The sequence below is a fragment of the Ruditapes philippinarum genome, unplaced genomic scaffold, assembly GCF_026571515.1.
Source record: "Ruditapes philippinarum isolate M1 unplaced genomic scaffold, ASM2657151v2 ctg537_1_1_1_1, whole genome shotgun sequence".
Taxonomy (NCBI): domain Eukaryota; kingdom Metazoa; phylum Mollusca; class Bivalvia; order Venerida; family Veneridae; genus Ruditapes; species Ruditapes philippinarum.
The window spans coordinates 121,481-135,667 of NW_026857371.1; the positions used below are offsets into that span (position 1 = coordinate 121,481).

Sequence of the window (14,187 nt, forward strand, 5' to 3'; positions counted from 1 at the left end):
AATGTATGCAACCGTTATGAAGATAATGAACGGAAACTGATGATGACGGAATGACAGAATGACGGAAGAACGGAACGGGATAACACTATATGCCCCCGCCATTTTATGGCGGGGGCATAATAATAAACTCCACTTATAACTATGTTGGTTATAGCCAAGCTGCATTTGTATTTATATTATATATTTCAATGATCCTGACTCAGATTTTCTTTATTTCATTTATTTACACTCCAGTTGTAACGATATTAGAAATTGCGGCATTTGTGGTATTCGTGTTATTTTGGATATAACAAAATGTTTTTCCTGACTGTTGTGCAATTTTTCTACTGTATATTATGTAATTTTAAACAGTGTTTGTCTGCACATTTATTTATATAACATTATTTATACATACAATCTAATCATATAATGATGCCACTTTTGTGACTCCATCAAAATGGTATTACAAGCCTGTGCATATATTTAAACATGACGTCATTTGCATCATATAAACATAGCGTTAAGAGGCATTAAATGTTAGCATTATACTATAGGCTCATTAATGAAAAAAAAGTTTTTTTTTCACTCAAATGGTTTTTATTTTTTGGTATGTGATAAACATAATATGAATTTTGTGTAAGTACATTACTAATTTTATTTACGTCATTGAATAAAATAATATTATGCTCGGCAGAGGCTTGTATACTGGTAATATAACTCTATTCAACTTGTTCAATAAATTCAGTATTCAATCTACACTCATTCAATATCCTCTATATACCTCATAATTTCATAAACCAGAAATCAATATATATACATACAGCACATATCTGAGATTTGAACGAAGCCATCTGGACATTCACATCTGTACGTGCATGTGCTACATTGAAGGTCAGAGTCACACGTAGATGATGCAGGGTCGCACGGATCACATAGATTGGAGCCCACTTTTGCAAAAGAAAAAGAATACCAATTAAAAGTCATTTTAAAAAAAGATTGAGAATTTATTACCAATTGAATTGTAATTGATCAATTTAAAGAATATCTGAAAAAAAAAGCTAAACAAACATGATCATGGTGTGTATGTGTCAAAGTGTTTACTATTGTAGTGTAAGTTACATTGTACATAATTTATCACATTTTTTTTTTAAATTGCGATCATTAAAAATGTGAACTACTCTCTGTAAATTACTACATTTTTCATTTTTCTTAAATGTAATAAATCATTTTTCTTAAATGTAAGAAATTGTACATATGGTTTACTTATGTAATAAATAAAGTAAGGTAAGCAGTTTGCAATTGTTCACATTCAAACAAAAGCTCACTAATCATAACTTTGTGTTCTACAGTTAATTTCATGTATGAATAACATAACTATAAATATGACCACAAGGATGCCCCACATTTCAATGTTTCTCCAGTCTGTAGATCGTCAAGCTGACAGTGCCACAAACATACAAGTGCAAATCTATAATCCCCAACCCCATAAAATTGGGGCATGAAAACTTACCACATCTGGTGCCATTCCATGAATATCCTGCCATACAGACACACACAGTGCCGTTACATACAGCATAGTCATCTATACACGTGTCAGTATGAGTTGTACAATCATCGCCAACATGTGTTCCATCTAAAAATAGCAATTCATTTTAAAAAAGACTTCTGTGATTTAATTTCATGTGAAAGGACTTTTTTTACAGGTTTCTGTGAATTCACTGAATTTTAGCAGCATGGAATTTCATGGCTTTGTCATGAAGAATATTTTTGTGGGTTCTTTAATTTGTGGCTTATCTCTTTTTCCAAAAGGTTAAATGTGATGTGAAATTATCTATAACAGAAAAAATAAAATTATTGGATTTTTAAATTCTGATTGACCTCATAATGTCAAAGCCAAGAAAATGAGCGCCACAAGAATAACAATGATTTTGCAATATATGATCTTTGTATAAATGTTTGTTATATAACCCAAAGGCTTTGGTTATACAAGATAGTGGGTTATATAACCTATCAAAAAAATTCTAAAACTAATATGAATGAATAACTGAAAATCAATAGATATTACGATATAAATCAATTGAATATAAAACATTTCTTACAACAATCATCCCCTATCTGGACCTGGTCGGAAGGACACTCACATCTGTATGTGTCGGAACTACATTGTAAGTCACCACTACAGCTTATTACTGAAGAGTCACATTGATCACATAATTGTGTCCCCACTGAAGAAAAACATATGTGGATTTATAATTAGGTAGATGATTTACAAAAATTTGAATTTCTCGTACTTCTATCAATATTTTACGTTTAAATTTCATTCTTTGCACAGTTTTTGACAAGAAAATTGCGGAAGGGAGATAATTACAAAAACCAAAACAACAAGAATATTCCAAAAACTGGAACTGAGTTCATAAGATACAGATGCCCCAATATTTCACTTTTCCATCATTTCTACAGTCAGAAGGCATGTAAGTAGGACAGTCTGACAATAGGAACAAAAAATGGACAAAAGAAAACCTATATGCGCAACCACCTCCCTCCCCTCTACCCTCCCTGCTCCCACTGTAGTTAGGACATTAAAAGTCAGAATTTCAATTCTGATGACTCCTTACCACATATTGTTCCATTAAAGTGAAATCCGGCCACACAGTCACAGATTGTACCATTACACTCAGCATTATCATCTATACATGTATCAAGCAAGGTCGTACAACTCTCACCAATATTTCTCCCATCTTGAAAATAAAATGAGCCGCGCCATGACAAAACCAACATAATGTGTTTGCAACCAGCATGGATCCAAACCAGCCTGCGCATCCACGCAGTCTGATCAGGATCCATGCTGTTCGCTTACAAATCGTTTAACAAGTAGAGAAACTGATAGCGAACAGCATGGATCCTGGTCAGACTGGGCGGATGCGCAGGCTGGTCTGGATCCATGCTGGTCACAAACGCATTACGTTGGTTTTGTCATGGTGTGGCTCAAATGTCATCTGATATCATTGTTACATACAATATTATAATATAAGACAGATTTATTTGTTTTTTCAAATGAAAGTGACCATTGTTGTATTTCCTTAAATCATAGCCTAAAGAAGGGAAAACAGGCCGGGAGCTTACCAAAGCTTGATCTCGATGTTGCCACTTCGCCAGCCAACGCAGAACTCAATTTACTCAATCCTAGAACTATCCGGGTACTTTTTCAGTCCCGCGAAAACCATCGCGCATGCGCATGCAGTCCGGTAGGTCTAGGACCACTAAATCATTTCCTGCATTCACAACACTCCCCCCAACTTTATGAATGAAGGCTTCGGTCTTGGGAGTAATGCTGTGAATGCATCAGTAAAGAACTAGAAGCTCGTTTACTTCCTTAATTGTGAATTAATATCACATCGCGGCTTTAACTTACCCTAAATAAGTAGGCTGTAGAGGAAGGACTAGAAGTCCTTTTGGTACACTGGCGTTGCTATAAAGATTCTCAAAGGCTAGAAGCCACCTGGAACTTCATTTTTCACAACCACCAGTCCGGATTCAGCATGGTCTAGACAACCGATGCTATCCGTACTCGTTTCAGTACGATCTAGAAGATCTGTACTGTTCTCTTCATCATAGCACTGCCTTTTTTACTGAAGTTATTTATTTGAAATTCTGGGCATCTCTTGTTCTGCATGATGTACTCAAGTCAGATTCATCATGAACCTGGATCCTAATACTTGCTACATCTTCAAGACTTGACCCGCACAGTTCTGCAGTTGCCCCCATATGAACGTTCACTGAATTGGATGTCGTTATACCCTGCTGAGCCAAATCTTACTGAGTCGTCGACATCATCAGTAAACTTGGCCCATTGCTCGTCAGCCCTAATGCAGTAAGGACATCCACCACATGGCAAATCTGCAAGCTTTATGTCAGCTATATACGATTTACACGGTGTCAAAGTTTCCGGAATTCTTGACAGCGCGTCCGCATTGCCGTGTTTCGATCCAGCTCGATGTTTAACAATCATGTTGTACTGTGAAAGTTCCTCTATCCATCGAGCCAGCTGACCCTGTGGTTCCTTAAATCTTAATAACCAGGTCAAACTGGAGTGATCAGTTCTCACAGTGAAGACTTTTCCTAAAAGGTAATGCCTAAACTGCCTCGTGAACCTCACAATGCCCAAAAGTTCTTTTCTGGTGGTGCAATAGTTCTTTTGTTCTGGAGTCAATGAAAAGCTGCTATAAGCAATGACTTTCTCTTCTCCATCTTGAACCTGAAGCAATTCTGCACCTATAGCCGAATCCGAAGCATCCGAATCTAATATAAAAGAATCTTCTTGATTTGGTAAAGCTAAAACTGGTGGTGATGTTAAAGCTACCTTTAAAGTATTGAATGCTTCTTGTTCTTTATCGCCCCAATGAAATTCATTCTTTCCTGTTAGTTTGTATAACGGCAGTGCTATATCCGCAAAGTTCTTGACAAATGTACGATGGTAATTTGCTAAGCCTAAAAACCTTTCGACATCTTTGGATGACTTTGGACATGGCCAGTTGGCTACTGTTTCTATATCTCGAGAAGTCATGGCCATTTTATTCCCACTAACTGTTCTTCCAAGGAATTCTACTTCTTTTTGGAAGAAAACACATTTTCTTGGCTTTAGCTTCAAACCATGTGTGCGGAATCTTTCTAGGGCTTCGGCTATATTTCCCAGATGGTCCTCAAAATTCCTTCCCAGCACCAATATATCGTCTAAGAATGCCAGTACCGTTTTCCAAGTTAATCCACGCAATATCAGATTCATCACTCTGGAAAATGTGGCTGGTGCATTGGTCAGACCAAACCCCATTCTAACATGCTCAAACAAACCGTATTTTGTTAGAAATGCTGTTTTCTTTCGGTCTTCTTCACTTATCTTGACTTGCCAATACGCTGAGTTTGCATCTAATTTAGAAAACCAGATGCTTCCCGACAATGTATCTAAGCAATCTTCGACCAATGGTAATGGGAAAGTATCTTTAACCGTGACATCATTAAGGGCTCTGTAATCTATACACCATCTTACAGATCCGTCACGCTTTCTGATCAGAACTGGAGAGGACGCCCATTCTGATACAGACTCCTGTATGACACCGGCATCCACCATTTTCTTCAGATGCTCTTCTTCCTCCCCAACGAAACAAGCTGGTGTGCGCCTCATGCGTTGTTTTATGGGTTTTGCATCTCCGGTGTCTATGGTATGCTCTATTGTAGTAAAGCTTCCCAAATCGAAATCACTTTTAGCGAAAACATCTTCATAATCGCTAAGGAGTTTAGCTAACTTCTTACTTTGCCCTTGATTAAGATGTTCAGTAGAAGCTTGATACAACTTTAGCAGATGATCTGGAACTACTTCTTTTGGAGTCTCTAATGATTCACACAACTGTTCGGCGACTGTTCTAACTCTTAATCTCGTAGAACTAGAAATCCTTCGAGATTTAGACGATGTTGTTTTAGAATGACTAGAAGTCACTTCATTTTCTTTAGGCAGAGATGTAGCTACTTCGCTTTGCTCATCTAGGATATGTTCTACTTCATATGCATTTGCAATCACTTTACCCTTCTTGAATGTCTTGTAAGAGTCAGTTGGATTGACTAAACAAACAATTGGCTCCGTATCTGAAGACATCAATGTCCTTGGCATCAATATACCAACTGAATTCAACTTTTCATCTGGTTCTATAAAATAGTCACTTAGATGTGTGTTGAGACTGCATGACATCCTGACAACTGAATTTGGCGGAACCACAGTACGTTTTGCCACTGAAACTCTTGCAATAGTCAGCTTTCCCTCTCTAAAGCTTGTATTCATGGGAATCTGCTCACCATTCACAATTAAAGTGTCTGAATGCATATCCATCATAACTCCTAAATGATGCATTATATCATGTCCAAGCAGCATTTCATCACTAATAGGTGCAACATAAACTCTTTCATGAAATACTTGAGATCCAAGTTGCAATCTTAATGGTTTAGTGATAAAGCCTTTTAGTACTGCTTCTTGATCTGCCATTTGCATAACTACATCTTTTACTTTTGCAGGCTTTTTGCTCAAGGTAGCGAAGACTTTTGAAGAGAGTATGGTAATTTCAGCACCAGAGTCAATTCTTGCTTTGACTTCTTGATCACCAACTGTCAGTAACACAAAAGAAGAACCAGCTCACACTTGATGAACGCTGACAATTCCGTCATTCTGTGTTTCTTGGATACCTAAATTTAATTTGACTGTATTACCATCTTTCAAAATATCTTCACTTTCATTAACATGACTAGAAGTCATGCCATCTGTATGGTCTTTTTCATCAGATTTAATTGTTGCAGTAACTATAGGGTGTTTAGATGATCTTTGATGACCTTGACTAGAAGTCTTGTCACCTTTACGAAGGCTAATAACATCTTCGTGATCTGTAACTGGTTGTTCTTCACAGATGACATAAGCTTCCGGACTAGAAGTCGCAGAATCTTTACCATTTTGACCAGTTACTTCTGCGGGCTTGAACGGTTGGCCATTCCATTCAGCCCTTTCTTGTTTAAATCACGATTTGCTGGATTTCGTTGTTGTTCCGTAGTGTTAGATAGCCCTTTTTTCTTCAACCATTCTTTAAATCCTGGACAGTATTTCTTAATGTGGCCCCTTTGTTTGCAAAAGAAACATGATAGCCCTCTTCCTGTCCTAGATTCAGTTTCTTTATTGGTTGTAGTCAATTGCTGAATTTTACTGCTAAGCTGTTCCATAGCTTTGTTCAGCAATTGTTCCACCCTGGCTTCAGCTGATGTATTTACTGCATTAATTGACACATCATCTTTAGATCTTCTAGAATGCTTTTTGCCATCAACTGCTTCAGAGATATACTGGTGATGCTTTACAGCGTTAAGTGCAGCCTGTATACTCCTAGGATGTTCGAAACATGCATGTTTTCCTGCTTCTCTATCAATACATCCTTGGCAGAACTTCGAAATTGCCTCTCGCATTCTGTATTCTTCGGGTAGATCCTTAAATGCATATGTCGAAAGTGTCAGCACTCGATCTGCCCAATCATCTAAAGATTCATCTGATGCTTGTCTAGCCTGCTGGAACTTAACACGTGACGTCTCGGTAAGTTCCTGGTTGCCGAATCTGGTCTCTAATTTCTTCATCATTTGCTTATATGAATAGCAATGCCCCGCTTTATTTGTTATCGTGAAGAAATCTAACGCTTTACCTTGAAGACTCCAAGTAAGGTAATTTTACTTTCACTGTCAGTCCAGTTCGAAACAGCTCGATAACTTTCAAATTGTTCTTTAAAAGATAACCAGCTTGTCTTCCCATCATACCGCAAAATACTTGGAAGTTCCTTCGGGTTACCCCTCTTTTCTAACTTGCTTCGATCAGAATAACTCGAAGAGCGACTTCTGTCATGTCGTCTAGATGGCTTGCAATACTTATCATGGGACCCGTACTTATGACGTCTTGACCCTGAATGACCATAGCCTCTTGATCGAGATCTCGAGCTACTGCTGCTGCTTGAAGATTTATTCCTATATCTGTATGATCTTGACCTTGAAAAGCTCGGACTTCTGGATTTTGATCTTTGGTGTCTAGAAGACGACCGTGATCTACGACTGTACTTGTCATCTCTCGACAAACGGTTTCTAGAAGAAGACCGATTGTTGTAACCAATCTTGTCCCGATTCTTTCTACCATCACTACTGTATCTGGACTGAACATCTCTTCTACCGATTGATCTGCTTCTACTATTATCGCTACTTTCACTTGACATTTCTGATCTGGTATGGTAACTTCGATGGTCTCTTCTTGAACCTTTCTTCTGGCATTCATATCTATCTAAATGTCTAGAAGACCCTTTAGTTGACCTCGACTGTTGTTGTGTATCTCCATATACATAAGTAGCAGATGTATATTCTTTCTTAGGAGATATACATTTAGGGTTGCCATACCTTGTGTCCAATTTAGTGTTGTATGACCTGGATGCACTGTTACTGAAATATTTAGGCTTGACATCATCTACCGTACTTGTAAACCTTGTTCTAGAAGAACCAAGTATACCTGTATTGCAAGGATCCATTTGATAGTGCATATAACCTGTACTATAAGTACAAGGTGTATCTATTGCAATAGAATCTTCATCCGTATCACTTGCATTTGCTTCTGGTAATGCAGATATCAAGTCTATTAAATCTCTTCTAGTCATACCCTGACTTAAGGAAAGAAGTTGAGTCAAAACATCTTCAATGTGTGGCGTATCTTGTGGTGCCTCCATCTCTGGTATTGTTAAAGATGTAGGGGCTGACATAATTGGTGTTGCACCGGTTGCACTCACTGTAGTGTATGTGCTACTAGCTGCAACCGTCACAGCAGTTGTTATTTTGGTAACCGGAACTGTAATTACCTTGGTTTTCACGCTGCTGGTTGTAGTTGATGTAGTCATTACCTTCGAAACTGCTTTAGTAACTGGCGTTCGCAAGGTAAATCCAGCTGCAAGTCTAGATCCTTTAGTTACAGTAGGCGTACTTGTACTACTTACTGTAATTGTTGTTGTAGCACTGCTACCAACATGAATTGGCTTGCAAACTACTGCAACAGGCGTGGTACTTGTGGTAAATGTCACAGCAACACTTCCACTTCCCCCCCCCACTTGAAGATATTGTACTCGGAGTTGATACCGGTGTTGAAAAATCAATGTATTTCAACATATCTGGGTTAAGATGACCTGCCATTATGGTGATGAAATCATCTTTCGTCAACTTGCCATACATTTGTCGAAACTGGACTATACTTGTTGCCCTTTTCGCACCAATAGCTGGCAATTTCATCAACTCCTCTTTAGTCATTGTGTTTACATTAAATGTTGACATGATGGTAACTTAAGTCAGTCAATGTATTGCGGACACAATGTAATCACAAATTTTCAATGTATAGAATACAATTGAAAATTGATACAAGTTTATTTATTCGAGTATAGAATACACCGAATATATATGTGAAAGTAGCTTTAAAAAATAAATTCCACTTAATTACTTATTCGAGTATAGAATACACCGAATATTAATTAAAAAGTTACTTTAAAAAATTTAATCGACTTATATGAGACAGGTTCTTTAAATCAAATGTATTTACTGAATACTTGAGACAGCTCCTTTAAATAATACAGACTTTACTTTGTCACAGCTGCTTTAATTTATTTTACTTCACATTCAAGAATTAGATCAAAAATTTATGTGAAATTCTGTAAAATATTTCTGAAAAAATGTACAATAAATTAATTATCCGCAGTTATTTCTGATATAGAATATACGGAAATAATTTATTTGGTGATCCTGTTACACTTGTAAACAACTGAAATAAGATATTCAAGGTAGATAACTTGTATACCTTTCACACTGTCTGTATGCTGTTACTGTCTCTAATATCTTCAAAGTCGTTTCTGAAAAGGGCTAAAGTAAATAAAAAGACAATACTGGGCTAGCTTTACTATGAATTTAGAGTGGAATTATTTATTTATGAAAAGCATACCATTCTGCAGTTTCCCAAACTTTATGTTGACCAAGTATTTTTTAAATAAAAGCTAGAAGCCACAAAATCAAAAAATACCAGTACATCAACCCTTTAGGCTATCGTCGAGTGGTTATTTCACAATGCCAACTGAATGTCAAAGTCAATTTTCCAATTTATGCAACGGTCCAGAATGTCGCGAAAATTGACTACAAATGAACGACGTTTATGACATGCAAAAGTCACTGCCCTGCTATCCAGTTTTAATCCTCGTCGCCAATGTTGTATTTCCTTAAATCATAGCCTAAAGAAGGGAAAACAGGCCGGGAGCTTACCAAAGCTTGATCTCGATGTTGCCACTTCGCCAGCCAACGCAGAACTCAATTTACTCAATCCTAGAACTATCCGGGTACTTTTTCAGTCCCGCGAAAACCATCGCGCATGCGCATGCAGTCCGGTAGGTCTAGGACCACTAAATCATTTCCTGCATTCACAACACCATATTGGATGTATTTGCTTTTCAAATACAACTGACCATATTTCATCAAAAGACTAACAGCTACATTTGTATATTTATTAATGTATTTATATGTATTTATATCTCTAAAATGAATGTTATTATACTAAATGTTATAAAACTAAAGCAACAACATTGCTAAAGAGCAGATGTTAGTTATTCTATAGAATTATAGTCAAGAATGCATTCTCCTTCCACCCCCATCGACAATAAAATTAATTTATTTAATCATGAACAGTGTATAATGTTATACTTTATTACATGTGTATTTGTATTAATAAAATTAAAATCTAAGGAAGGACAACAAAAAAACACATATTCCATTTATGGAAATATATATTTCCGATTTCTACCAGACTTCGTTCTACACTGAACTAACATCATTTTCCAGTGGTAAGTAAAGAACAACAAATTCCTATGGCTAAAGGTTTTTAAATGTAGTTGAATACTTACAGCACGCTGATTGGTACTGTACAAAACCTGGTGGACATTCACATCTATCATTAGTTGAGCTACAAACCAATGGGCTGACACATGTTGAATCAGATGGGTCACATGGCTCACACAACTGTTCTCCAACTGTAAAAATATACATTTTTTTGAGGCCCAATTGTAACTGGGTAACCCCATTTATTCACCCCAATAATAGGTATGAAAAGGGTCAAGGTCATCAAAATATACATGGATATAATGATCTTAACTCTAACATCTAGGCTCAATACCACCTGTAAAACTAATAACAATCATGTATTTCTGTTTTGTCTAGTTATGTGGGCAAAATAATTCTAACATTTTGTACAAAATAAACATAATGCTGTTAAGTTTGTGTTTAATAGTGAACAGCCACCGGAAAATCTTTGCACCACCAGGATTGTGGCAAACTTCACTACCATTTATAAATAAGTTAAACACTTAAAATTCATTTCATTTGTTAGTTTAGTAGTAAATAATGAATAATTGAATTTAATTTACGCTATTTCAACTTTTTTTCGTATCGAAAATATCATTTTAAAAAATTTGTCCGGCCGGAATTTAGCCTTTTCCGGCCGGATAAATGCCGTCCGATCGGAAAAATGAAAATTCCGGCCGGACTTTTTTCCAGCAAAATATTTTTTTCCAATTGGATTTTTTGAAATTTCGAAATGGAAGAAATGCGTCAGTATTTGCTAAATATGTATAGTTTAGTATTTTCCTGTTGAAATAAAGTTGAATTAACCATTTTTTGAAAAATCCAATCGGATTTTTTTCCAGTTTTTTTTATTGGAAAAAATTCCAATTGGACTTATTTCCAATCGGAAATTATTCCTACTGGAATTTTTTCCAATATATTTTATTGGAAATAAATCCTATCGGAATTTTTTCCAATTATAAAATAAGTGGAAATTAATCCAATTGGAACTTTTTAAACGCATAATTGATATTAGGTAGGCATTTATATCAAATCAACATATAATACATCGAAATAACATGATTTTTGTGACAATTTCAGATTTTGGAGTTTCTTTTAAATACTGACAATATTATTATATTAAAACACAATTTCATATCTTATGTTACATTTTTCGGTATAATTTGAAAAAAAAGTGAACTCTTCTTAAAAACTGAAAAGTGATACATTTCCTAATTTCCGGCAACAACAGAAAGTACCGACCAAGTCAAACGTTTTTGTTCTTAATTAATGTTGTTGTGTCTTCGCATTATTGCTTTTGCATGTATCAGTGCTATACACTGGGCATGTAAAAGAACCAAGGGGTCTTTTCAATAAGAGCTAGGGACCCTTGTATCTCATAGATGTCGTCCAGACTCATGTCAATGTCCCTGCGAGGGGTTTGACATATTAAATGGAAGATAGATATAGATATGCGTCGTATCTGTGATGCATCTTGATGAAATAATGGTTTCCAATATATCGCGATGCAATACATATTTCACCTCCCGATAAAGAATAATTTGCTAACAACCATATTACGATAGTGACGATGACAATATGCCCATGTGATATTCGTCACGTGTTTATACTTTCATTTCCGCTGACATCACTTTCCCGTAGAAATAAACAAACAAAAATGTCGACTTCAAAATATTTAGAAGGGGTAACAATTATTAATTCTCCCTCGTGATATAGTTCACTGTGGTTTTTGAGGAACCAATTAACGGCGTTGTATAATGTCGAAGGTCGGACGTAGAGTGTTTGCAAAGTTTGCAAACTCAGAATAGGTTGACATGTATGATGTATCTTTCGAGAAAACTGAGAGTGAAACTGATAACTGTTATTTTCACGGTTGTTAACCTAATTGTAAATCACTTGTAACTATATTTTTTTTCACAAGAAATATCTTAAGTGTTGTATTGTAAGACTGAAATTGTTAAAGTGTCATATTTACAGTAGTGGACTATAGTGTTAAAATAGTAGATATTGATTTACTGTTATGCCTTATGGTATAATTAAAAATGGAAGTGGCTAGCCGTACGGGCCCGTACGGCTAGCCAAAATGTCTAGCCGTACGTGAGTCACGTACGACTAGCCAGGACGCACTGTATTGGCTAGCCGTACGGCACTTTTCAAAATTATATGGAAGTCGAAAATGCATATGTTATTTTATGACTTTAAGCGAGGATTTTAACCAAGAAACAGCAATTGTCTTCGAATGTTTACTCTTGAGAAATTAATCGCATTGTTGGCTATCGATCTTTGTCATCTGGTTGCATTTAGACAATTGAAATAGTTTACAAAGTTTTGATAATAATCCTTTTTTGTTCCATTTAGTTTAATTTTCGAAACCTTTAAAATGGAAAAAAACGAAATTAATTGTTGTTGGGCTCTGATAATTGCGTCAATTACCGACGGTATAGAAGTTATTTTGTCCATCATTTAGGAAAGTTTCCATTTTCCGTTCCGTTTATCTTCTGTATTTGAAAATTATAGAAATATTTTTACTTATCACCGTTTTCTTTTTTCAATGTTCTTTTAATTTATTTATTTATTCCACTCCGATCAATATTTATTCGATCCATGTGCTTAATTAACAAAAATGATTTAATAATTCATCTTTCATACAAATAAAACAACAAATGATAAGCATGAAAATCAACAACGGTATAACTTATAACATGCAACTTTAATTGATATATTATACAACGCTTGTTGGTATTCATTTCTTTACAAAATGACGGAGCATCTTTATTAAAGTGAACACACGAGGACAAATGCAGAGACTTAATAAAAATCCTCGTTTAAAGACACAAAATAACATATAATTTTAAAAAGTGCTGTACGGCTAGACAATACAGTGCGTCCTGGCTAGTCGTACGTGACTCACGTACGGCTAGCCACTTCCATTAAAAATACCTTTACAGTAATCCTTAAGTTATCAGAAAATTAAATTGCTGAAAGATCGAAATCAGAAACCAAGTAATAACAGCAAGTTGAAGAGTTTATAATGTTATTGTAATAGTTTTATATCATATTCATAATTATGCTGTGAACAAATGACCAAATTTTTATATGGATATTTAGTCTGAAAGTCAGTCGCATGATATGTATGGCATCGCAACATAAGAATTGCAATAAGCATTGCATTTCTTCAAAGTATGCAAATACATATTGTGAATCGCATCGTTTGGAAATACAAGTATCGTGATATGTATCGTGACAGAAAAAATGGCAATGCATAGCCCTTATATAGGCTACAGGAATGTAACTGTGCATAATGTCCCTGCATTTATACAGGAGGGACCCGTAACATTTTATTACCATATCTGTTTTACAGTTTATTACCATATCTTCAAATTCCACTTGGAAATAAAAAACGATATTGTTTCAGATAGGTATTTTCTTGATAAAAAATTATGTAAAAGTAGTAAATCACTAATTATCATTCTGTACATTTTAATTGGAGTGAGCATGTAGATGACAACGATAATTAAGTGTAGAAATTATTATCCGAGTTCCGGTATACTGTTCACTCAACATGTATTTTCATGATAAAAGTGAAGAAATTTGGACATTTTTTTCAGGAGTTTTAGCATGGTGACAGCTATTTAACATACTTTCTAAATTGGGATTAATCATTGTATAATACAAGAAGAAATAATAATAGTGAAATATAAAAACACCACCCAAAATTTTAATGCTTCAATATCAAGACTGATTACCCAGCATTATTTAAAGAGCGGACGT

General features: G+C 35.6%; 1 protein-coding gene across 1 annotated transcript in view; it reads right to left on the reverse strand.

Moving 5' to 3' along the window:
- Nucleotides 1–14,187, reverse strand: part of LOC132749534 (neurogenic locus notch homolog protein 1-like) — a gene marked incomplete at its 5' end in the record, with an annotated part of 83,940 nt that overhangs the window by 1,409 nt on the left and 68,344 nt on the right. The window contains 5 exons of the mRNA XM_060739342.1: nt 801–926; nt 1,490–1,612; nt 2,079–2,204; nt 2,595–2,717; nt 10,461–10,586. Of these exons, the coding sequence (XP_060595325.1) occupies nt 801–926; nt 1,490–1,612; nt 2,079–2,204; nt 2,595–2,717; nt 10,461–10,586 (624 nt within the window). The remainder of the gene's footprint in view (nt 1–800; nt 927–1,489; nt 1,613–2,078; nt 2,205–2,594; nt 2,718–10,460; nt 10,587–14,187) is intronic.